At 35.3% G+C, this 27,053-nt stretch overlaps 1 protein-coding gene across 3 annotated transcripts in view; it reads right to left on the bottom strand.

Moving 5' to 3' along the window:
* Nucleotides 1-2,337: 2,337 nt before the first annotated feature.
* Nucleotides 2,338-27,053, bottom strand: part of LOC129903236 (cycloartenol Synthase-like) — a 45,734-nt gene continuing 21,018 nt past the window's right edge. Inside the window, exons 8-19 of one of the 3 annotated variants that reach the window (XM_055978743.1) lie at nt 26,341-26,454; nt 26,010-26,132; nt 25,781-25,903; nt 25,604-25,702; nt 24,779-24,835; nt 23,473-23,519; nt 23,231-23,374; nt 22,953-23,130; nt 22,770-22,850; nt 22,208-22,291; nt 20,015-20,110; nt 2,338-2,382 (exon numbers count right to left, since the gene is read on the bottom strand). In XM_055978743.1, coding sequence (XP_055834718.1) covers nt 2,353-2,382; nt 20,015-20,110; nt 22,208-22,291; nt 22,770-22,850; nt 22,953-23,130; nt 23,231-23,374; nt 23,473-23,519; nt 24,779-24,835; nt 25,604-25,702; nt 25,781-25,903; nt 26,010-26,132; nt 26,341-26,454 — 1,176 coding nt within the window. In that variant the 3' untranslated portion in view covers nt 2,338-2,352. Of the gene's footprint in view, nt 2,383-8,446; nt 8,713-19,501; nt 20,111-22,207; nt 22,292-22,769; nt 22,851-22,952; nt 23,131-23,230; nt 23,375-23,472; nt 23,520-24,778; nt 24,836-25,603; nt 25,703-25,780; nt 25,904-26,009; nt 26,133-26,340; nt 26,455-27,053 lie in introns of those variants that run through there. The other 2 variants (XM_055978758.1, XM_055978750.1) reach the window with 2 other exon arrangements.

Genomic DNA, 27,053 nt, shown 5'->3' with positions numbered 1-27,053 from the left:
AAGAAACTAGAATCTCTTAAACATCATAGTACTTTTTTTAATACTTGACCTACCTGGTCTCCTTCTAAGTTTATCCTCGAGTTATGAACAACCTATCTAATTTACAATTAGGGGTTGGGGGCTTGGTACTTTCAAAATGATTGAAGCTCAATTACTGGACATCTTACCCTTCAACCTGAGCTTCTCTTTTTTATTCTACAGCATAATTACGGCTGGAGATACTGTGGTATGAACTGTGTTGCTCAGGCAGACTTTTGTTTCTCCGAAATAAACTCCCCCAAGTAAAAAGGGTATCCCTTATTAACGACATAAAGAGTCCTCTTACAACTTTAATTTGGCATATTATGGGTACTCGGTATCAATTTCCAAGAAATGTTATAAAGTTATGTTTTATCCCCTTTTTCTTGTTCTGGGAAAATTTTGGCAGAGTTTCCTCTATATTTCTTACTTATCCCAAAACTGCACGTAGAAAATACCAACAATGCCTCACAAGGCCAACATATATATATTTGTATCATATCACAGCCGCACAGGGCTTTTAATATCATCTCATATTACAGCCACACAGGACTTTCACTGTTAATAATAATATAAAAATACTGGACTTATCTCGTATATCCAACTTCAAACTGCATTTGTTGCATTTTCTCGTCTACTTTTCCCTTCAGTTTCTGACTTTACATTTCAATCACATGTCAATACCTTTCTCAACAGATATCTTTTATGCCTTTACTTACCTGTGTGCTTCATAATTTCCCATGTCGTCAATTACTTCCTTCGGTTAATGTCGTCCTTCTATAAAGATCCAAGGTTAGTATAAGGAATTTTCCTATGACTCGGATCTGTAGCACGATCTCAGATGTAAAAGAAAGGTAACAACCTAAATGACCTGTAGCCTCCTGTTTATAGATGTGGCATGCAACACATCGATAATCAAGACTCTACTAGACACGGTTTGCAGACACTCCAAGGACGAACTGCTCGGATACCACTTCTGTCATGACCCAACCCCGTTGGATGCGACTGAGGTCCAACCTGGACCCCCCATATACCTAACTATCAGTTGTGGTCAAATTGAAATGTAAATAAAACAATATCATGTAACAGAGCTCCATTGGGCGATAACATTTTCATAAACCTGTAGCCCTTTTCGTTTGTGTCATAACATGAAAGGGCATGCAAGCCGACAAGGCTGCCATAACATAATAACATATACCATACATCATGTAGACCCAGCTAAATCAAACTGATATACACAACCCACATATACATGTTTGCAGACCTCTAACAATATCAATGACAACATATGATGGGACAGGGCCCCCGCCGTACCCCTGAATAACAAAATAATACTATACATCAACGGCCAATGCCAAAAACTAGGCTCCGATATAATGGAGCCTCTTCCAGCTGAGCTGAGCGGGATCCTAAGATGACGGACTCCCAAAATTTATACCTGTACCTGCAGGCATGAAACGCATCCCCCCCGAGAAAAGAGGGTCAGTATGACATATGTACTGAGTATGTAAAACATAACACAATACGACTAGAGGCATATCTGAAATAGAGAAGTAAGGGATAAAATATCAAATCAGAAACCTGTACCTGGAAGAGTAAAATCATGCATGCTCAAATTTTCAATATAGCCGACCCTATCCAGGATCCGGTGAATCATATCTGTAGTACCATCACATAATTATTACCACACATCATCACATTATCATATATATATATATATATATATATATATATATATATATATATATATATATATACGTACCCATCCCTCTAGTGAGGGCGCGATGAACAATGCAGTAGAATTGTGCATGATTACTATTCCCGGCTCCCGTCTCCGGAGTCAACGAAAGAAGTGTTACAGTATGCAGAGTAGAGTAGTGAGAAACAAAACATAATTTAAATCATTATCTGAGACTCAATGAAGTCAGCAAGTGAACTGTCACTTGGAAGTAATTGAAGTGCCTGCTAGGTGTCATGGAGGACTGTATGGAGTGTCAAGAACCATAGACATGTGTCACAATGTTGCCAAACAGCTTATAGGATCCAGACGTTTGTCCTCGTGAAGACCTTAAGGATAGAGGCCTATACCTCTAGTTACTATTTAACCTATCCAAGACTCGAAGATAGTAGCTTACTACTTTAAAGTTTAACATTCAAAAGTGAGTAAGGGTCCTGAAGTCATATTTTGAACCTGGGAATGTAATTACCCCCAAAGCTCATATCATATCCTACTTACATCTAAGACATGCCAAAATAAAGAGAAAAGATAGGCTTTACATACCTATACCAAAAACATACCAAGAAAAGCTTCGCATACCTCTTATGAGTTACTCTTTATCCCGTTCGCCTCATCGTCCTTTGAACCTATTCAATACAAAAGAAATACGAATATCAACAACCCTTGACTGTTCAGCACCTTTAATTATACATAAGTATTCACAGAATGCTTTTCCTCGCTCGTCGTCTCGACTAGTTTCTTAACTAGTTAAAGAGTTAATGGAAATCGGGCAGCACCTCCCCTATAATATGCCCTATCCGAATTTCCAATCACACCCCTAATAACTACATCCAACCAACAACAACAACCTGCAACATATATACAAGCAATTCACACCAACATTACACAATACAAACCCCAAACTATCAAAATGTGAATTCTGGACAGCTTACTGTCTTGCATTGTCGCTTCATTTTGAAAGGGTAATTGAGAGAAAAAGTCTTTATGTCCATGAAAGTTATAGACATGTGTATTAGGGTCGCATATAATTTCGAATAACCCCTACATCAATTCTGTACAAAAAGATATGCCCAAAATACCAACAGTAGTCCGTGTAAGATGTCCAAAACCAAAATCTGGGCAGTACCTCCTCTATACTTCATCACCCTTTTCGAGCAGATAAAAGCAAAAATGGATTTTAAAGGCTAAATAAAAGTTATAGACCTATGAAATAACTTTCCAAAATATATTGAATCACTCAAAACTAAGATATACACAAGAAGTTATACTAATATTACTAACAACAGTCCCATTCAAAAATGGGTTTGTTAACTAGCTCTTAACGTTTTCTCTCTTTGTTCTTTCAACTTTCTCGCAAGTTTACAAGTGTAAGGCTGAATTAAAGACTCATTATTCATCCTAATACACATATATACACCTCCACGTGTCCGAGGAACACCTTAGATAATTAATTCACGGAGAAAAATTGAAGAACTTACCTTTAATTTCTCAAAACCATGGCTGCCTTGTTCCTTTCTTTCTTCACATTTTTCTCTCTATGTTCTTGGATGATTTTTGGATAATGAAAGAGTTAAGAGTCACATAATACATATATATATACACCTCTTTAGAAGGTGCCACATGGCAGCCCCCTAGGGTGACATGTGGCAGCCTCCTAGGGTGCCGCCTCAACTTGTTCGGCCAATCACATGCCGCCATGTGGCAGTGGGGTCCACCCCAAGCTGCTGCATCACCTACTTGACCCTAAGTAGGTGCATCACCTGCTTTTCCAAGTAGGTGCATCACCTACTTGCTTCGAGTAGGCGCGTCTTTTCTTTATTTCTCTTTCGTGAGCTCATAATCTCGTCTTACTTCAAGAGCCTATGCACTTCTTGCTATTTAAGCTCGATGTGTACTCAAGTAGCTTAAGTATGTAGGACTTCTAAGTTAGTAGCTTACGTAGGTAAGTCGGGTCCTACCACTCCTTACTTCGCCTCCAACTTCTTCCGACTCCTTATAACCCTATTTCCAACCTTCCCTACTATAGGGCAACTGCTAAGAAGCTTAAGAGACACTCCGAGCTCCAGAGTGTGGGGTGTAACAGCAATAGTGGAGAAACCATGCATGAAGCGTCTATAGTAACCCGCCAACCCCATAAAACTCTGAATCTCGATAGGTGAAGTAGGCCTCTTTCAACCCCTAACTACCTCAATCTTGGCCGGATCCACTCTAATACCCTTTTTGGACACCACATGTCATAAATATGCCACCGACTCGAGCCAAAACTCATAGTTAGAGAACTTTGCTTATAATTTCTACTCCCTCAACTTCTAAAGCACCAACCTTAAGTGGAGAACATGATCCTCTTCAGTCTTGGAATACATCAAGATATCATCAATGAATACAATCACAAAGGAGTCTAAATACGGGTGAAACACCATGTTCATCAACTCCATGAGTGTTGCTGGGGCATTAGTCAAAACAAAAGACATAACCAAGAACTCATAATGGCCATAACAAGTCTGAAAAGTTGCCTTAAAAATATATGATGCCCTAATCTTCAACCGATGATAACCGAACCTCAAATCGATATTAGAGAAGAATATTGCTCCCTGAAGTTGATCAAACAAATCATCGATATGGGGAAGAGGATACTTGTTCTTGATAGTCACCTTGTTGTATTATCTATAATCGATACACATCCTTATAAATCCATCCTTCTTCTTCATAAAAAATATCGGTGCACCACAAGGTGGCACATTAGGGTTAATAAACACTTTACTCAACAAGCCCTATAATTGTTCCTTCAACTCTTTTAACTCAGTCGGAGCCATGTGATATGGAGGAATAGAAATAGGCTTAGTGCCTAACTCCAAATCAATAGCAAAGTTTCCAGAGGAACACCAGGAAGATCAGTAGGAAATATATCAACAAACTCCCTAACAACGGGAACAGACTCCATAGGAAGTGACTCAATGCTAGTATCTCGAATGAAGGCAAAATAAGACATACACCCCCTATCATTCAACCTCTATGAACACGGATATAAGAGATAACCTTACTAGGGTAAGAACCACTAGTACCCTTCCACTCGATCATGGGGAAAATAGGTATCACTATGGTAACAATCTTAGCATAACAATCAAGAATTGCACGAAAAGGAGAAAGCCAATCCATACCCTATATAACATCAAAATACACCATCCCCAAAATAACCATGTCTACCCAAGTATCATACCCGGCCAAGGAAATAAGACATGATCGATACACTCGATCCACCACTAAAGTCTTACCCACGGGTGTAGAAACATGAACAGGACAAGTATACGATCATATGTCAAATCAAATCTAGATGCAAAATAGGAAGACACATAGGATAATGTAGACCATAGATCAAATAACATAGATGCAGGTCGATGATGGACTAGGATGATACTTGTGATAACTGCTTTAGAAGCCTCAGCCTCGGGTCTCCCAAAGAGGCATAACACTGAACTCCACTGCCACCACTAGTCTACAATACACCTCTACCTCTTCCTTATGGAACTATAGCACTGCTAGCACTCGTACCAAGATTGAGACCACCTCTATCAGTCTGAGCTCCACTCCGACCTCGGGATGGAGGTGTTGGTGCTCTCGCTAGTAGAATATGTATGCTGGGGACCTGAATGAGTCTGTAATGGACATTAATGAATCATATGATTGGGATCCCCACAACCATAAAAAGACCTCAGAATTGAGTATTGCTATGATGAATAAGCTGAAACTGCATAACCACCCTAGCTTGCCATCCTCTACTGTGATCCCTGATAACTTTGACCCGCATTATAGGACCTATGGGATATTTGACCTCTCTCAGACGCTAGCATGGATGTGTGAATTATTCCTCTACACTGATATAGTTAAAAATATATGCATATCATATAGTTAAAAATATTAAATCTATATTTGTAAAAAAATACTATGTAGTTACAGTTATGCACCCAGTAAGTCAGTAATGAGGTAGTAAGTTGTGGCAATTTTTAGATAGAAGAGAGCCTTAAGCCTAAGTAAGATATATGTGTGCCCAAGATAGCATGTAGTTGTTTGAGGCTCTAAGTTTAAGATGTGCTATATGTGAATAGCTATATCCTTGAGTTGTCAATTTGGCACAGGTTGATGTAAGCATTATATAATGCCCTTAAGAGTTGCGCTGAAAAAGGTTATAGATAGAGAACTATTAGCCTCTCAATATAGTTTAAGTTCCCTTCAGTTAGGCAGATATGAACTTAGAAGAATAGTGTTAGTAGACTAAAAAGAAAGGTCAGATTATTAAGAGTTAGAGTAAGCGGCTATATTCACTAATAAAAGTAGTGGTATAGAAAGATGACTATAGAGGCCGGATGAAGTAGAGAGGTATCTCAAAAAGAAGTCCTTGAAGGAATTTTAGTATAAGTAGGTATGGTCCATCAAGGAGAGTTTAGTAGTCATGTGATTAGCATTACCCTAATCATTAGAGTAAACTAAATATAGCTTAGTTTAGAGAATATATAATAGGTACACATGCTTAGAATATTGGCTTCAGAACTAAGGGGTAGATAATAAGGTGAAAAACCAAATCAGGTCTTGAAAATAAGATAGTTATGTGTTGAGAAAGAGTTATGATAGGATAACGATCCAACCCTACTCTAGCATATTCATCAAATTTCAGTTGTTATGACACCCTATTTATGTCTCACATATCAGCGTTATGACCATGACCCATGCTCATGCACTTCATACATATTCATGCCTATGCTCATTTCCCAAAATAAGAGGTGATAATTTCAGCACATGTCGTGATTCGAGACTACCTCCTAATCACGATATGGTGCTGACATTCACAAGTGACCCCAGGCTAACAACATGGCATGACATGTCACTAAGAATCACAAAATAACTTATGAGATAACAAGGGCAATCTAAAAGAGTTTAAATATCGCATAGACAAAGTTTGAGTGCACATAAGTGGAGATCTAATTATTTGTCTAAAAAGCCTGAACTAAACTATGAGTTTAAGGACAAACTCCTGGCTAACTCAAAATGTCTAAAATTGAAAAAAAAAAAATATTAAAAGAATAGTAAGATCGTCTTCAAAGAATGAGTACTCACCAACGCTGGTACCAGCTAATTTGGAATAGCGCTAACCGCACACTGGATATGAAGAGTTAGAACCTATAGTATCAAATAATATAGGCCGAAAATGTGCGGTCATTACTTTGAATGTACTAAGTATGAGTAATATGAATAAATAAATATGATATTTGAGCACAATAAATCTTTAAAACATATTGATGTAATGATCAAGTAAACAATATAATAGCTGACAAACTGAACTGAAATAATTTAATAAATTGAATACTTGATCATGCAATAATCGAAATCTAACTAACTATGGGAGATATCATTAACCGACATATAACCATGTGAGCTATAATATGGAGTATGGTGTATCTTCCCACCAAAAGTGCCCACTATACTTGCCAAGGTATAAAGGTTGAATCCAAGCTAATGTGGATCCACTAAGCTAATGTCCAATCAGGAGAAATCCTATGGTGGCACGTAGTTCTGAAAAATAGAAATTGCTACTAAAGGAACATGGACGCTGATAAGCCAAAATTACACCTCCCAAAATAAGTATAAAGTGGTTGTTGATCAAATATAGAACCTAACAGAGGTTAGGATCGCTCCCATGAGGAATTAAGTTTAGACTTAGGTTAATCATTTGTTATTTGTATTCGTAGTAGATTATTTCCTTAAGGGGGAGGGGTTGTATGAAAATAATTAATTGATTCAATTTCAAGTATCAAGTAGTGAAGTAACAATTTCATGTGATTGAGTTCAATAAAAGACGAAAATAGGGTATGTGTGTTCCCCACGAATCCTTAACTCAGTAGACCCTTATATTAGTAATCCATGTCTAGTGTGTTACATGCAAGATTCGTAAGTTAATTTCATCTAAGTCCTTGGTCAGGAAAATAAGTGATTATCACCACACAACTTGGTCCGTCTATGGGTGTATGCTTTAGTAACCCTTACCACTGATACCACAGTGATCCCAGATTATCGATCCTTTGATTCGTTCAAGCTATTAGATAAGGGTCGATAGCGTCAAATCTCCATTGTATAATCCATTTCCCATATGTTACCTCTTTGGTACGGAAAGTAAAATAAGGCGAGTTCTAACACGTGCACTCGTTAAAAAGCAATCAAAACGAAGGGAAAAATAATACATGTATGCACACTATTTAAGAATTATATTTTATTAGGTCTACGTCATTAATTCTTCATGGTTACCACAACCCTAATTGTGGAATTAGATACTTATAATTAGGTGATCACAATTTATAATAATTTTGCTAAAATAAATTATGCACTTACAATTAACAAGTATGAAAATCCAAAAGCTTCAATCGAATTTCAAAGTCAAAGTTGATAATAAAATTCCAAGAATTCAAGACTTAAGAATAGAAGTAGCCTATGATTGATTCCCAAACTCCAAAATGTAAGTAATATAATAAAAAAATCCCAAAAGTGTATTTATAGACAACTAATCCTAAATAAAATGAATCTAGGAAACATTGGTTTGTTAGGTGTCTATGACTCGTGCCTACAGATCGAAGGTCATTAGACAAGTCGTAGATGTGGTCACAACTTCAAGTCAGTATTCTATCTCTTTTCTACATACATCTTCCTATGGATCGTTGCTTCACCTCGTAGGCTAAGTCTTATGCGTCATACTCTTCTCATCTTTTATGCCTCGTCCTACGAGTCATAAAAATTCCTACGGCTCGTAGACACCCCTCGTAGCTCCAGACTTTTCATCACAAATCATCATTTCGTCGACAATTCCACCTACAACTCGTAGAACTTTCTACAGCTCAAATATTGGCTTCGTAGAAGCCAACTTTCACCTGTGTCCACTGGTTTTCCACTCTTCATTGTCACAGCCTATTTTCCTACAAAACAAAGGACAAAAATAATAAAATCTACTAACAAATGCTTAAAACACATGCAAATTCTTAAGTTTAAAAAATTACATGTACCATAAAGCCACGGTACATCAACACCATCAACATTAAACGGTTTCTTTTCCTTAATCAACACTACTATCACAAAACGACGCTATGCAAAAAAAAGATTTAAAAAACTGTGGCAATCTTATGCCTTTAAAATTCACAATACCCTCCAACTTTCCATTAAAACATCATTGAAATCATTATCTCTAAATCAAGATAACTCATTTGAATCAATTTATGACATTAATACACAAATAGACACATTAACATACATAGACGACAATCACCAAGATCATGACTTTTCGACAATATTACCTGTGCACTCATTGAAAAGAAGTCCCATTTTCACACATATCTCACAATATTTTTCAAGAACAAGGACTCAGCATACGCTCACTCTCACAAAAGAAAATCAAACATTCATGCACAATACCATAGGCTTGCCCTTATTTTCAATACATAGACTCTTACATAGTTAAATTAGAATCACAATAGGACTTTCTTGGCTTGTAACGTAGGCTCGGGGACACATGTGGTATATTTAGATTAGACTTTTTTTATCCTAAACACTACATTAGCTTAGTTCCACGTCTCACAATCCATAGCTTGTTTCATCCCTATTCTCTTCTTTCATTTATGCTCGGGTGTGGCTTTCCCTCTTCTTTTCTAAATGATTTCTTATATTTGGCAATTTCATTATATTTTCTTTGCTCATTTGCTCTATTCTTTTATAGCTTTCCTATCGGACCTTGAAAAATTAGAACCTGACACTGCTGGGGTCTGAGCCCTTACTTTAGTCTGAGAACCTTCAGGTGTACCTATCGCACCCACACTCTGAGTAAAACCCTCAAGTGCACCTAGAACTCTCATCAAAGCACCGATGCAACAGTAAGCTCTGGAGGGACCTGGTCATCTCTACCATCAACCTATGGCTCAGAAAAAGCCACTCTAGCACTGCCTCTGACTAGTACCGCTCCTCAGGCATGGCCTCTACCTGATGCCGCTCCATGGCCATGACATATAGCTAAGCCCCTACCTTTGCCCCTAACTGGGGTCCTAATATCATCCCAGAGGACTGCCTCCCCTCATCTACCACTAGTTGTAGCTTCGTCCTAGACATCTATCAAAAAGGACATGTGACAACTCAGCACCATGCAAGTAACCACACACGATACAAATTGAAAGAATAAAAAGGAATTTTCCTAATCTTCATAGCCTTTTGAAGATAAATACAAATGTCTCCGTACCGATCCTCGAGACTCTACTTAGAGTTGGCTTGAACAAATGTGAGATCTATGAATCTAAGGCTTTGATACCATTTTATCACGACCCAAAAAAGGGTATGATAGCACTCATCTCAACCCACCGAGATAAGTCAGCCTAAAACCCAATGAAAATTAAATGCAAAAGAAATAAGATAATATGATACATAATTTAAGCAAAAATGGATAAATAAACTCAAAATCCCCGAGAATGGTTGTTATGTGTGCAAGATGCTAATGCAATATAGAATAAGTGAAAAGAAATAACATTCACAATGTCTTTGTCTCAAGAATAGGACTAAAACATAAATAGAGTAAGAGGTGTCCACGAGAAAGATGCAACTGCTACTCCTATCATCCAAACCAAACCTTCTCAACTACAACCGGCATAGAAATCAGCCCAATCTAACAATTCAAATATCATGTATCTCGAAATCAGGAATAGCTCAACAATGTCAGTCAAATCACATCAAGTTCAATAGTTTTATTCACAATACAACAAGGGGTAAACACAGTCCACAAATAGCAAAAGATATGCAATGTAATGCAATAAAATGTTACGTATAGTGATGCATATATGTCCTAATGATACACATCCGCTGACTAGTAGGTCAGAACCCATGGGGGACTCATATGGTTCATGTATCCATCTGAATCATTTCACTTCGGCATAATCATCAATCATCAGAACCATTTCCCTTCGGCATCGCTGGAACCATTTTTCTTCGGCATTTATTGCCATATCAATCTTATCACAATATATCAAAATCAATGCAAATAAGCAATGTTCATAGAAATCATGATAATATGATGATAGAAACAACAATACACAATTCATATCAAGATGATCACTTCACAAGTCCGCAATATATCAAAGTTATACTCACATCAATCACTCTGATACAAGTCATCAAATTGTCATTTTATTACCCTCTCTTCTTCGTTATTAAGATTAATCACAATAGACTAGTAACCAGAGTCAATTCTCATTACTCTCCAATACACATAACAAGAAAATATGAGATTCTACAAGCTTTAACAAAGGTTTAGAAGTTAACTTGCTTCAAATCAATCATAATTTACTCCAAAAATTGGGCCTTCTCTTTAAGTCGACTCTACGAATCAACAAAATCTACTCAAATAATGATTCATGATAAGAATCCGGAACTAACAATACCAATTTCACAAAATTCGGGTAAAAGGGTCAAAATGACTAAATATTCTAGTTCTGAAAAAGGGGGTTAAATTATGGAATTTCTTGCTTGAAAATGCCCGTCAAGGCAATTGAATTTCATTAGTGAAAACCATTTCAAAAACGGAGTTGAAGACAGTCCATAATCACCAATTTACAAAAACTTTGAGGTCTTGAAAAATTTAAGTCAAAAATCAAGAATTCTAAGTTGAAATCATAATTTAATCGATAGATATTGAAGATTATTCGTTAAAAACACTTATCCAATTAGAAAGACTCGAAAAACCACTTAAAATTGCCTATCTCGAGCTCCAAGGTCCAAAAATAGAGAAATGGGGTTGAAACCCCGACAAGACCCCCCCTTCAGGTGTTCGATCGCGAACCAGGCTCACACATCGCAAAAGGGACACTGAGTCGCAAAAGCGATCCCCAAAAAAATGACCTTTTCACAAAAGTGAAGGGTCTCCGCTAAAGCAAAGATCGTAAAAGCAAAAGTTCCTCCGCGATCGCAATGGCACCAGAACATAGCAGTCAAAAGTAGTCCACTTCTCAAACTTCCTAATTGACCCTCGAGATTCGCTCGAAACCTTGTGCACACAAACCATTCATGCAAACCTAGTAAATTCAATGTTTCAGACTCAATGAAGCTATCAGAATTCGAATTCGAGGTCTCCTTGACCCGTAATCCGTTTAGTTGTAATGAAACTAGTTTAGAACTCAAAAAGACCAAAACACCATCGGAGCTCCCGAAAATACATTGAAACTCTTCCTAGTCCTAAAATCACCTCCTAAATCAAACCGAATCATTGAAAATCTAATCCGAGCATCTGAACTCTGAATGTTTACCAAAGTCAAACCTTAGTCTAAAATAACTACAACTTCCAAGTTAAGACCTCAAATCGCTGAAACAAACTACAAATTCAGAAACGACGACTCTCCTAAACCAAATTCCACATTTCAGAGTTAATGGAACAGATAAAATTCCATTCCGAGACTCGCAGCTTCGGTTGGTACCAAATACCACTTTTGAACAACTTAAGCTCTCAAAACTCAAACACTTCAATATTTCTCAAATTCTTAAAGAACTACCAAAACCAACTCCAAACACTGATCAAAAATGATTCGGGATAACTATCAAAAGGGGTAAAATGGTTATTTTATGAAAAATTTCAAAATAACCTTGAGGGTCATTACATGGCCATCGCTAAGGCAATGAGTCGGTCGCTTTCGCGACACACGCCCCACTGATGACCTTCACAAAAAAGCCTACTTTTGGTTGCTAAAGAGGCTACCGCAAAAGCCAACCCTTGGTCACAAAAGCCATGGCACCAGAAACCAGAAAAAAAAAGAGACTAAGTATCCCAAAACTTCAAACAAACCCTCAAAAATCATTCGGAGTCCAAACCACGCAAACCAAAAGTGCAAACCGCTTGTAAACGACATTTTGGACTCAATGCAGCAGTCAAAATCTCCATTCAAGGTCATCTCGATAAAAAGTAGATCCCACACTCAAGAGCTATTTTAAGCCAAAATCCACAAAAAGGCTCAAAATGAGACCGGGGGCCTCAGGACCCAAACGAAAGGTCGCTATAGATCAAACTTGGTATTCTAAAGCTAAAGGCGCTGGCGGGATTTTGATTCAAGAATGTTTATCAAGAATGTTGATCAAAGTCAAACTTAGAACAAAGCTTAAAGGCTAAAATGCCTAATGGCTCAAACTTATAGAGAAAGCCTCGGAACGGAGCCGACCATGCCACTAGTCAATCGTTTAAACTCCAAGAGCTCCAAAACACAAAAACTAGCATAAAACTAAAACGAACGACCAAACGATCGAACTGTCAGTTTGAGCAAGTCATAAATGACTTGGAATCGCTACAGGAAAACTCTAAACGCTAAAAAGATTGGAAAACGGAAGAAATAACCTGGAGGATCATTACAAGTTCAGAAATGTTGAATTATAAGATTTATGAACTTGAAATTTTGAAAAATTGAATTGAAGAATTCATGAACTTATCTTGAAGTTTAGAATTTGTGAACTTGAATTTGATTTCAGGTTGAATTTGTTAACTTAAATTTATTATTAGCCAAAATTAAACTAAGTGTCTTGGGTTCTTGATTTTAGGTTGAACACATTATTAGCGAAACAAATATATGGTAATGCCTTTAGGTTAGGTTATTAAATTGTTAGATCATTATTAAGTATCTTATGAACATTTTCTTTGTTACTGAATTTCAAAAAAATCAAAATTGTAAACATTAATTCTTAAGTTGTAAACTTTGTTAGCTTGAATTTTGAATTTGTGAACTTGGTCAATTTGATATTAGATATATATGAACTTGAATTTGTGAATTTTATGAAGTTCATTTTGATTTTTGGTTGAATCGTATGATTTGTGAACTTGAATTTGATTTTAGATTGAAATTTGTGAACTTTAATTTTTCATTAGCCAAACTAAATGCCTTAGGTTCTCTTAAACCCATTGAAAATTAATTCGTGATTTACTACTTTTAGTAATTAGCAAAGAAATGTAAATTATATACTAACCATTAACTATGTAATCTAATTAGAAGCAAAGTAATGTAAAATATATTAACTATTAAATAAGTAATCTAATTAGAAGCTAGCAAAGTAATTGCAACTTCATTCATTTTAATTGTAATAATAATTATTATTAAATATACTTAATACCTTGTGAGGGTAGAAAAGTTAGTTTAGAAAGATCTTCGACTCAAGACCATTAAAATCCCTATCTTTTGATGCCGGCTCGAGCCCCAGATCAAAATTCAAAACTGATCCCAAAATTAGATTACTCTCCCTTTAGAGCTTCTGAATTTAAAATTTCAAATCAAACCAATATCAAAACCTTCGAATCATCTTGCGAAGCATACTAGCCTATGGTTAGAAATTTCCGACATTCCACTATGAAATCATGAACTAATCAACAAACCAAGGAGATAATCAAGTGTAATTACAAACTTCAAAGTTAGAATATCACCTCCGAGTCAAATAGTCGAATTTACATTTTAAAAACCTCCTTGATATGAGCACTACAGATCACCAAAACAAGTTCTGAATGAATCATAGTCGCATGAGTGGGTAATTAAAATTGCTTCAATTCAAATGGGGTGTAGTAGTATATTTCATCATTTCAAAGATCAATTTAAACAATTGAGACATGATTTATTGAATTTAAATTTGTTTTGCAAGTAGTAAAGGTTTCTATGGATGTGTTAGCATGAATCATTGTCATATGAGTGGGTAATTAACATTGCAGTTTAGAAATGTCAAATTCCAAATTGAAATATTTTTAATAATGTCAGACATTATCCTTTTTCGACTGTGAGGAAACCTTTGTAATCGCAAAGAATAATCAACTGAGGGTCCCACATAATTATGATTCACATAACTCCTTCATGCGATTATTACCCATGAACCATATCCATTATGCAATCATGATCCATAACCTTGTGATCGTAACAGTTTTCTGTTGTACCGGAAAAAAATAAGATCGGATAAATCCTAAGTAGGGTTTTTACATCCGAAACTCATTGATCCCCTTAGGTTGCAATCCAAACATGTTTCAAGGTCTAAAATCAACCCACAAGCCTATAGGAACTTTCAAATCATGAATTCAATATTGTCTAGTCATATCTTTAATTTTACCTTGATCAACTCATTTCTCTAAAAAATACTAGCTTTTGTTTAAGCATTTCAAAACACATTTATCACCTGGTGACTTGTGTCACTCATACCCACAAATCATAAAACATGAAATGAATTTACATAAAGTCTTGTGTCACTCATACCCACAAATCATAAAACATGAAATGAATTTACAGAAAGTCTCAAATAAAAAAAAAAGGTTCTAAAACTCAAATCAACTTAATAGATTGTAACACATATATTGTAATATCTAAAAGGAACATTGATATGGGATTGTTCTACACTACAAAAGTAGTGTAGGTCATGCATATGCAAGTTATTTATCTAACCCACACAAGATAGATTTTAAAAAAGGATATCTGTTTACATAGAGAATTTCTATCATATCATGACTCTCTATAAAATAATTCATTGCTGCTATTTCTACAATAGTGAATGGATATGATTAAAACCAATGATTCAGTTCATTCGAGAAAGGTGTGGTTTCAAGTGTATGAAGATAATGTTGCATGCATAGCTCAATTAAATAAATTCTTCAAAAAAAGAGGAATAATGAAACACATTTTATCAAAACTATTCTTCACGTGATTTATTGAAGAATGGTGACATTGATGTGCAACAAATTCAATCAGTTGATCCAACGAATTTATTAACCATGTTCTTACCAATTACTTCAACAGATGGTGTACAATATTAGAATATAAAGTCTTAAATATCTGAACCAAGATTTTCATAAAGAGAAGTTAAAATACATGTTGTACTCTTTTTTTCTTAATAAGATTTTCTCTAACTGGATTTTTGATTAGGTTTTTAATAAAGCAGCTAACAATGTGTATTATCTTTGTGTAGTCTTATTTATTTACTAGGATTTTATTGTAATGACCCTGGAGGTCATTTTTGGAAAACTTTTGCGAAATAACTATTTTAACCGTTCTGCTAGTTTTCCTGAGTCACATTTTATCCGTTGGTGTGATTGGTTTTGGAATTTTGAGGAAAAGTTGAGAGCATTTTGGTCTTTTGAGCCTTAAATTGGTTTAATTGGGTCTAAATGAATTTCGAGTCAAGGAGACCTTGGATTTGTCTTCTGACAACTTCATTAAGTCTGAAATGTCATTTCCAAGCTAGTAGCATATTTGATTTGTGTTCGAAAAGTGCCGAATGAGATTTGGGTGAACTTTTAAGCTTTTTGGATGTTTTGGTGTTGTTTCAGCAAATTGTGGCAAATAAAGGGTTTATTATTAGTTTAAAGATCGAAAAATTATTCAAAAGTTCTGAAAATTTGAGTATGAATTATAAGACTTATCTGCAAAGTTTGGTGCATTTTCGTTAAGCCGAGATTGAACTTTCATTATAAAATATAAAATAATTATTTACCGAGAAGAAATGATATTTGACTGAAAAAATGAATACGAAATTGAGTTTTGATTGAAAGAACAAATCCATATCATTATTTAAGACATTTAGAAAAAAGAATCGGGTCATTTCGCTATCGTATGAGTAAGTTACGGCCTTTTTACCAGAAAATTTCACTGTTGATTTCATGTGCAAAACAACCCTGTACTGATATTTAACATTTCAAAGTGTGTTCATTTGGTATTTTGAGTATATTGGGGGTTCTAGAGCTCGAAAGAGAGTGATTCTTATGGGATTCATCTTCAATTAATAAGGGGGTTAGTATCTGATCCTCAATTCGATATTTTCTCATGATTTCTTCATCTGATTTTCTTTTCTTATCTGTAAACTTCTTGGGGTTTTATCGATAGTGCATCAAGATGTTCGCAAGGGCTAACTTGATCCTCTTTCCCAGAGATCTCAGATGAGGGAACCCTGGGAGAACTGCCCACTGGACTTCATTTTTGATGAAAAAAGTATAATTGGGATCCTTGTGTTATGGGTAAATTGATTTTGGCATAAATTTTTTGATTTATCAATTATTTTCATTATATTAACCGCGTATAATTTAAACTTTTCCGGTAAAGTTAAAGTTTGCTAAATTGAGGATTTCATATTTGAACTTTTCTAAACATGGGTAAGATATTTTCTAAAAAATATTCCAGATTTAAGTCGGGTTTCAGATCCAGATATTGGGAGTTTTCTCAAAAACATGAATTTTAGTTAAATTGGGTTTTGAGGGCTGATTTCAACTCCAAATTCAAATTGGTTTTCAACATTAGTTTCTAAATACTTCAAGGATCGTTTTCATGTAAAAAAAATTAAATTTTTCTATTCGTTTACGAAATCAGATTTTTCGAGTGTTTTGGATCAGATTCGGTTCGATTTTTAAATATGTTGATTTGGGTATCGTTAGACTCGTGTTCTTATTGAGATTGCATATTTGAACAGATTGTCTTGATTTGGATCATCGGCGTAAGGGTAAAGCTCAAATTTCGGAGTAGTTCGGTGCTGAATTCGAGGCAAGTGAATTTCTAAATTTATTCTTAAACTTGTAGGATCATAAATTCATGTCTTATGTGTTGAGGATTGATAAAAGGTAGTTTTAAGAACTATTGATATTCAAATGAACTTGATGACAAAGAGTGGGTAATAAATGAAAAATTGAGATGAAATAACATGTTGTGTTCGACATGATAGAACCTTGGGCTTGTTGTGGATAGTTGGATATATTTATATGTTATTGTTATGATATTGACTAATCGGGTGATTGTGGACTATATGGCATTGTATGTGAATATTCATTTTGTATTCACCCATTACTTGTGCATATACTTATCTATGATGGCTGAGAAAAGTGATATGAGTGAGATGCTACATATTAGGGCCAAGGTTTCTACCCGTCGAGATAATTTGCCGAGGTCTTTTTTGACGGATATTATAATTGAGATCTCTTTCGGCAAATACATGGTCCATGTGAGGCCCTCATGGGTTCCGATTTGAGGTGATCAGCGGATGTGTATCATTTAGGACAGTCATGTCACGATATGTGACATTGCATCATACATTTTTTGCTAATATGGATTGTTTTACCCCTAATATTCCCCTGATTTGTATTACTGATTGTGCTGATTCGCTTGCAAATTGAATTGTACTGTTGTTGAGGTATATGAATACTGTGCCGTTAGAATTGTTAGATCGGGCTGATTTCTGTGCAGGTTGTAGTCTAGGGTTGGATGGTGTGACAAAAGTACGTGTATTTTACTAGCTTTGCTTAGTCCTAGTTGTTTACTTGCTGGGTATCGCGTTGTTGGTACTCACTCCTTACTGACTAAACTTGTGTAGGTTTTGAGCTCGGACAGTGACCCATCTTTTTTTATTTTCATCAGAGGCTTTCTGAGGCGATTCGAGAGGTAGCTGTTGATGCCGACCATCTTTCCTATTCCTCTTTACTTGTTACTTTGTTCTATTCGAGATACAAAGATTGAGAATTGTATTTATTTCGTATCTTGAAATTAGAAGGCTTGTACATGTGACAACCAGTCCGTGGAAAAAATATTGTAGTTGACTAAGTTTCCGCTTTATCTATATTTATCTATCTAAATTGTTTTCCGTTTTTATCTTCCGCATTTAGTGGGTTTACACTGATTGGTCTAGTGAAAAAAGGATGAGTGTCATCACGCCCGGATTTCGGATCGTGACATTTATCCCATAACTTTTTCTAATAAAATTTTAACTAGACATTTTTTATTAATTAATATCCATATTGGAGAGAACTGTGGATACACTGAATTATGTGTGTTCATTTAATTAAGTACTCTTGCGGCTTCCGGGAGAAGCTTACAGACAAACAAGTAACTTTTGAGTAGCTCATATATGTTGCTTATGAAAAGTCTTAGCAATAACTTTCTAAGGCTTGTAACCAATCAAACAACTTAAAGTATAACAAAAATAAATGATCAATTTAGATTGTCTATCATCTATAAGACGTAACGTACTTCTACAACTTCGATAAGTTAGTATACCCTAAATCCTATAAACATGTCTTGATCTGTATTAGATACATAAATTGAATTTCTTATATTGCGTTTATCATAAATATTTCTACAAATTGCATCATCACTTTGTACTCCATCGAGCAAGAGATACTTTCCTTCTAAATCACATCGAACAGAAACGGAAAAGGGCCAACATGTCGAAGCATAATTTAAAGTTTAATGTTTAGTGGAGTGTAGAAAAGAGATAAAAATGCAAGAATTAACTCCTTAAACAATTTCCTCTGACATGTATATTAGGGTTTGCACTGCATTTCCTACTTTATTTAGATTTATCATAATTATATGTACTTTGAAAAAGTTTTCATGTTGAGCAAAAACCCTTTTATGTTTATCATTTTCTTGGAGGAAAAGTTTTGGAGTTCTATAAATAGAATATCTAATGTTTTCATACAAAAAACACTATAAATCCACAATGTAGTCTTTAAATACTTTGGTTTATTAGGAGATTGTCCTCTCGATAGTTTTTATATTCCTTTATATTAGTTTTATTTGTAGATCAATTAATAAAACCATGTCAAATATTATACTTCTCTTTTTTGTTTATTTTATCGTCATTCAAAGTTAGTAATTGTTAGCTTTCACATGACGTTTTAATATTTCAATCCCAACAAGTGGTATCAAAATCAATGGTTCAACGAGGTTGAAGACAATTCATAGAGAGTTCAAAAATCAAATTGCAATCAATTTTACGATAGTGAAGATTTGTCTTGAGTACTACATGTAGAGGTGTATTTTCAGATGTATTTTCAACATTCATGATGCTGCATCTTTAAAAGCAAAAACAAACTATTAAGCCATAAACCATAATATTTTTAACCATGAAAAGTAGTAGTGATGAAGATTCTCTGAATAAGAAGGATGGGAAAAAAATGTCAGAAAATCCAAGCCAATGGGGAGATTAGTTATCGTTTGCCCTGGATTTCCTACCTTATTTTCTTTGTGGAAAAACTCTTCCATAGTTATCCCTCTCTTGGGAAGAAGTTTTGACCCTATAAAGAAACTGTCATCTCCTCTTGTAGAACCACAATGTAGTCGTTAAAAGAGTCTTATTTAGAGAGGAAGACTATTCTCACTCAGCTTCATAAAGAAATACAGAAGTTGTGAAATAGCTCACTGACAACTTGAGGATGAGAATGAATTCATCTAGAACTGCCATTCATTGAGCTTTAAGTACCTGAGATTGATATTTTCCTAGAGCCCAAATTGGAAAGATGTTCTTATATGCAGAATACGATATCATGCAATTCTTGTTGAAGACCCCAATTATCTCCTGGGAAATTCAAGATTATGGCAAATAAAATATAAGTTTTTGAGAACAAATTAAACAAACATAATATAAGTTACAAGGCACATAATTTGAATTTTTGGTATGATTCTTGAAGAGAAGATAGTAAATAAGATACCATTACAACTAAAAATGGTGTGATATTTTTCAGTGATACATCGCATGCATTACTTCAACCAAAGCCACATGAAATTAAGGAAGAAAATTTTATGATTACGATAGGATGAACAACGAACATACAAGATGATTTTTCCTACATTTACGCTTCGTGGAAGTTGTTAATTCATAAATGCAAGTAAAAGATTTTATCCAATCAGATTCTGGCGCTCCACTAAAATTAAATAGATGAGATCAATTCAGGCATTACATTAAATTTGAAGATTCATCAATTAACCCTGTTAGCTTATGTTAAAAGAAGAAAAGACTTGTACATTTGTGTATCATTTACTTTCATGTACTTGGAAAGAGGAGAAGAATAGAATTAAATTCAGATCCATGTACTAGCTAGACTAGGTACCTGTTAGAAGAGTATCTATTATTAATACCTATGTATTATAGTTATTTTATTTAAGTTCTCAGGAAATGGACAAGAATCAGTTCCTCCACAAGATTGATTTGAGAGTGATTCTCTTTCCCTGAATTTTAACATCTTGGTATTAGAGACAAATTTATTTGAGGGAACCGTGAATTTGAAATTCTTGGAGTCTTGAGAAAATTGAACATGTTCTAATGAAGATTTACTGGCAGCCAAGAAAAAATAAATAGGTCAGTTGACTAGTCCAGTTTGGAAGAAGATGTTTGATAACTTTGAAGAAAGTGACTCATATGAAGCTGAATATGATTCTGAGAAAGCTGAGTCTAACAATGAGAGCTTCGATGAAGAATATGGGGAATAGGCCCCTGTACAACTAGATTCATCTAAAAGACCAAATGTTGTTGTAGAACCAGTAAAGGCTACTTTATTTGTCGAGTGGAGATGATAATACTTCAAAGAAACAGTGATGAAGAAGAACCACTCTGGCGACTGAGAAAGCTCCAAAAGAGGAGACTAGTAGTGAATAGGGAAGTTCTGATGACTTGCCTTCTAAAGCACATCAGTAAATATGGAAAACTCAATCTCAGTAAGAGTAAATCAGAGGAAATATCTTCTCAGAAGATAAGGTGGAGTCTTCTGAAGAAGATAATGAAAACTATCCCAACTCCCCAAAAGGATGGTAATGTGCAATCACGGAAGAGTTGAGGAAGAAAACATTTGACAATTTCGAATGTTTGGAGCTCTAACCACAAGGTTCAAGAAGGATTATTGGAAATTGAACCTTGTGTCCGAAGAAAGAAAAGATTTTTAAGATTTGTGTGAGGCATGAATATTATTTACTTAGTTCATGCATAGGAAAAAGAATTGTGGAATTAAATTAAGATGATGTACTAGACTAGGTACACGTAGAATAATATCTACAAATACCCAAGTATGATAGTTATTCTAGGTAAGCGAACTGCATGAAGTGAGGAAGAATTTTTTTTATCCACTTGTCTTCAAGAGAAAAGATTGATGTGACCAGAAGTGGAGCCAAGATTTGAAGCTTATGGGTTCGGGATTCTAATTTTTTTTAAGTTACTGAGTTCTAAATTAATAATTTGTAAATATTGAATGGATTTCTTCAGACAAATACACGGTTTAGACCATGGCTACTAGATTTGGCCTAACCCGTATTCTAGCTCCGCCCCTGGATTTTGAGTGTTCCTTTTCTTTGAATATCCAACACAAAAACAATGAAAAAGGTACATTGTTTATTCAAGGAGAAACACTTCTAGCACAATTCAACCCTTTGGAAGTCATTTATAAGTTGCTACTGGTTCATAACTGCCAATTTGAATATCTTTAAACAAATTAGAATGGATCTGTTCATTCAAGTTTAGCCTGACGATTATTTCAGTATGTCACTCGATATTGTAGACCAGATCAAAGTTGTATCAGAAGACCTTGGATGAACAGTACAGTTGAAATTTTATTTTATTTTTTTGGTTTTGTATTTTAGAAACATGTATGTTTTATGCTACAAATCTTAGTGGCTGCAGAATTACCTGCTGAGGAAAATCTCCATTTTCAAGCTGAGAATTTATCAATACCTTTGCTGCACAGTGTAATGGAGTTGGATCCCTCTCTCCCTGCACAACAAAATATAATACTTTAGTAGTTATCACAAAATAAAAGACTTCATTGATTGTATATAAAGCACAAAGTAATACAGCAGGTAATACATGGGCAAAAGAAAGAGAGATATTATAATCATACTGTAGACGTGGTTCGACCACATCATTACCCAAATCACTTGAAATCACAGAATTTTTCCAATGGTATAATTAACCATTCCCTCAACATTACCAGTAATTTTCATCAATGAGAATCCAGGGCATGCATCTATCATCGTTGATGCATAAATAAATATACCAATTAGTGATTGAATTCCTTCAATGGTTCAACTATCATGAAGTAATAAAGTAATCTTTCAAACTAATGGAAAACCATCAACTAATTAGCTTTGGAAGATACTTTTTGGTTCAGAAAAAAGCTCTGACTAGACAAGCTGGTTTAACCAACAGCTCCTTGGAATGAGCTATATTTGTGGTGGAAAATTACTTGTACCTGTCCAGCTTCAATAAGAGCCATCATAGCCCATGCAGTACAAACAGTGTGAGATCTGTTACCCTCAAGATTTGTATACACCTATAAAAGTGGGGAAAAAACTGAAAATTACAATGCAGAACTGAGAGGCAAAAATAACTCCAGCATAGCCAATGCAGTACCAACAGTATGAATGACTTTTACCTTGTTTTGACAAGACAGATAACTCTCTCCCCAGCCACCAGACACTACTTGTTTTGACAATAGAAAGTCACAGGCGTTACGGATGCTGTAAGAGTTGTTGAAGCTCCTCCCAGCATCCAGCAGGCCCTTCACCCCGAACCATGTGCCATATGTAAAGCAAACTCCCCAAGATCCATACCTAACCATAAACCTCAAGATTAAGGCAATTCTAATTGTTTTACTAGCCAAAGAGGGAAAATGAGAAGGTAAAAAAGAAACAGGCTTAAATAAGAACTAACCAGGAGCCATCTGCTGCTTGTACCTTTTCAATAAAGGCCGCACCTTTTTCAATACAACGCTCCATGTCTTTTTTACGATACCCAGGGTATAATTTCTTAAATGCTGCCAAAGCTTGAATTATAGCTGAGGTACACTCTACATAACTGCAAATATTTTAGGGTTAATGTTAAGTTATAGACTTTTTAGCACACACCTCAACTAGTTTAGTAGATGAAACAAGGTACAGGTGTAGATGCCTTACGGATAATCAATAACAATATCACCAAAAGTCTCAGCAGGGTTGATCATCTGAAGGAAGAAAACACAATACAACATTAACAAAGGACTTGCCTATTAGGAATCTAAGCAAAAGAACGAGAAAACATGCAAGTCATGCCTTATTTATACTCGTCACCAGAAAAGGTAGTATATTAACTATATTATCAATAATGAGAATGAGAGCAGCTTTGGTGCCGAGAACCCATATTTTCAAGTGCATTTAATCAACTTACATATGGTGTTCATTTATTTGGAAAAGGCATGCGACAAAGTCCTAAGGGAGGTTCTATGGAAATGCTTGGAGTTTAGAGGTGTACTTGTGGCTTACATTAGAGCGATTAAGGAAGTCTACGATGGAGCCAAGACACGAGAAAGAAGGGAGGAGACTCAAAATACTTTCAAGTAGAGATGGGCTTGCATCAGGAATCAGCTCTTAGCCCATTTTTAGTCACCTCGGTGATGGACAAATTGACACGGCATATTAAGGGGAGGTACCATGGTGTATGCTATTTGCATAATATGACATAGTATTGATTGACGAGACACGCGATGGAGTTAATGCTAGCTGGAGGTTTGGATACATACCCTAGAGGAGAATCCCCCCAGTTTCCATTTTGCCAAAAGCAGGAAATCACTTCAAAAAGGAGAACAATGTACTAGCTTCTAAGATGACTATTGAACCCTTCAAAAACATCTGAAACTTGATTTACTTACAAAACAACTAATATAGCTAAATAAATCTGGGGATCTAAGTGACATCAAAGAAATTTTTGCAAACCCATTTTTTTTCTTGTAGCCTGTTCAAACTTCAGACTCATAGAGTTCTACGCTAACATCTGCCATTATGTTTAGACAACATGATGCAGTTACCCACATCCATGGATATCTGCATAAAGCGTTCAAGTTCCCAGCACTTATACAACCAGGTGCTCTGAAACTGTTGGACTTTGACATCAGTCATTATATTGTTCGAACAGATCAAGACACCCTAAACTTTGAGGGTAACCATCCTGTTGTCCTTGAGAATTGTGATCACAAGAAACAGTAGTTACTTCAAAACTACAGTTTCCGATGAACCAGTGAACAGCAAAAATAGAAAATATTAACTTTGCTGAAACAGGAATATTATTTGAAACTTCAAATGCTATAAAAAGGCAAATGAATGCACAGAAAACCAAAAAGTTGGATTGGTGCAAATTGATTACATGAATGAACAACTAAAACAATCTAAGAAGATTATAGATATCTGTGTGTTCCTTGATGTAAATGTTAATTGCCAAACTGAATACCTCCAACCATGGATATGACCTTGACAGTTCATATGTCCCAATGCCACCATCAGGATTCTGCAGATTACATCATAGATAAAGACTTCCATTAATATTTCAAAGGAATGTGCGGTTTCAAGAAAATTAGAAAAAACAAATGCAGTTAATGTAACTATCAAGAATCATTTTCATATAATATGGGCAGAAATTTAATTTTGTTTTCACAGTAAACCCCTAACTGATACACTAGCATAGTAGAATTGTGTAGAAGATGACGCTAGGAAAAGTTGCTTGCTAGATTGGCATGAACACTTATTTAGTTCTCAATGATAAAGACATCCCCATCACTGTAAGCTTTCATGCTAGATTGTTGTTCCTCTGATTTTTTATTGATGCATTTTATTACGTTCTATTATTTCTTCTGCTTACATTTGTTGTAATAGGAAGATAATTGCTACAATCATGAAAGTGGCCAATGTGAGAGTGGAGCTTTATTGGCCAGTCTTGTTTGTTAAGCTGTCCGAGAAGAGAAACATTGTGATCTCATCACGAACTTCGGCTCAATGTAGTATCAAATATTATTTCTGAGACCCATATTCTCGTCTGGATAAAATTGTCAATTTGATAAGCTAATAACTGAAAGACCCATCCAAAATTGAAAAAACTGTTCTGAACTGAAATTACTACGGTTCGATTGCAGTCACCAACATCGACAAATAGAAACCAAAAGGCTGAATTAGACTTGTGCTAAACCAAACCAAGCTGACTGATGCCAACCCCTTATCAAAAGGATGATCTAATGAGAAACGAAACATATTTTCCAATTACAAGAAAAAATGCGTTTACCTGTAATGACAGCATAACATTTACAGCATCATACAAACGTTTTGCCTTCAGTGGTTCACCAACAATTTCCACAGGTAGTTTAGAGAGTAGAAGACATGCCTGATAGACATGATATAGAGAGATTACTACAAATGAAAATGTCTAAATGAGTCATGAAGGTTTAACAAAAGTGCCTACCTTAAGTCCCTCCGCAGTACAATCTGAAATTGACCAACCATGATCTGCAGTAGAGAAAGGCCAAGCCCCTTTTGAAATATGATGATACCAGAAATCAAGATTGCCTGGGAAATCATCTAACACCTTTATGCAAAAGAAAGAAGCTAGCCATTAAAACCAACACCGGAGATGAAAATAAAGATAAATAAGGAAAAAATGCCACATATATGCTAAAGAACAAAGGCAATACCTGTGTGTCTTTCATGAACGTATGTGCTTTTCTCAAAGTTGGACCATATTCTTCAACAAGGTTTGTTGAAATGATTGCTTGAATAGCAAAAGAAGTATCCCATGATTGACTTCCATTATATCCCTAAAATTTACCATTCACATCATATTTAGACTACTAGAAATAAGGCAAAAAAATGTTAAAACAGTTAATGTCAGAGCAACTATGGTGGGAATTGAAGAAATTCTACCAATGCTGATATCTATTAAGTTAAACAGACCTACTTTTGGAGAACAATAAATTAGAAGTTAAAGGCGTGATTATTATTCAGTGATGTTTCTAGAATCTGGACCTGCATTTTCATTCCATCTTCAGCAATCCATAGATAATCATATAATCGTGGAAGATGCAACTTAAAAGCTTCTGAATTAGAATCTTCAGCCCAGCAACAAAGCATATTTAAGACCTGCACGTAAGGGATCAGTTTACCAAAAAAGGGAAAGGAAGAATATATGATGTTGCACCTTGCACCAGAATGGAGGAGGGAGAACATTAGAAGAATAGAGAGAAAAATAGGAGAACGATAAAGAAAAATAACAAAGAGAGATAAATCAATTATGTCCGTTCATATTAATAGTTGTAGTATTTCCCCTATAATTTCTTGTCCTTCTATTTATGTTACTATCTGTTGTTCCTTGTACCCCGATTATTGTGTTGTTCTGTTGTAGTTTATGTCCTGTTAGTATCTGTTGGTTTTGTTATGATCTGTTTTTTCTTGTACTTTTGTTACTTCTTGTTCGAGATTACTTTGGATTGTTTTTCCTTAAGCCAAGGGTCAATTGGAAACAACCTCTCTACCTCTGAGGTACGGGGAAGGTCTGTGTATATTTTACCCTCTCTAAATCCACTTTATGGGACTACAGTGAGTATGTTGTTATAGAGAAATCAATTCATAGTGTTACACATCAAGCAAAAACAAAAAGCACTCCAGAGTCCTATTAATAGGAAAATTAGTTCTGAACAAGTTATGTTGGAAATGGAAAGGAGAAGAATGAGAAGAAGATC

Source organism: Solanum dulcamara, chromosome 1, assembly GCF_947179165.1.
Source record: "Solanum dulcamara chromosome 1, daSolDulc1.2, whole genome shotgun sequence".
In the NCBI taxonomy this organism is placed as follows: Eukaryota; Viridiplantae; Streptophyta; class Magnoliopsida; order Solanales; family Solanaceae; genus Solanum; species Solanum dulcamara.
The sequence above is the reverse complement of the archived record's forward strand: the minus strand, read 5'-3'. Positions and strand labels throughout refer to the sequence as shown.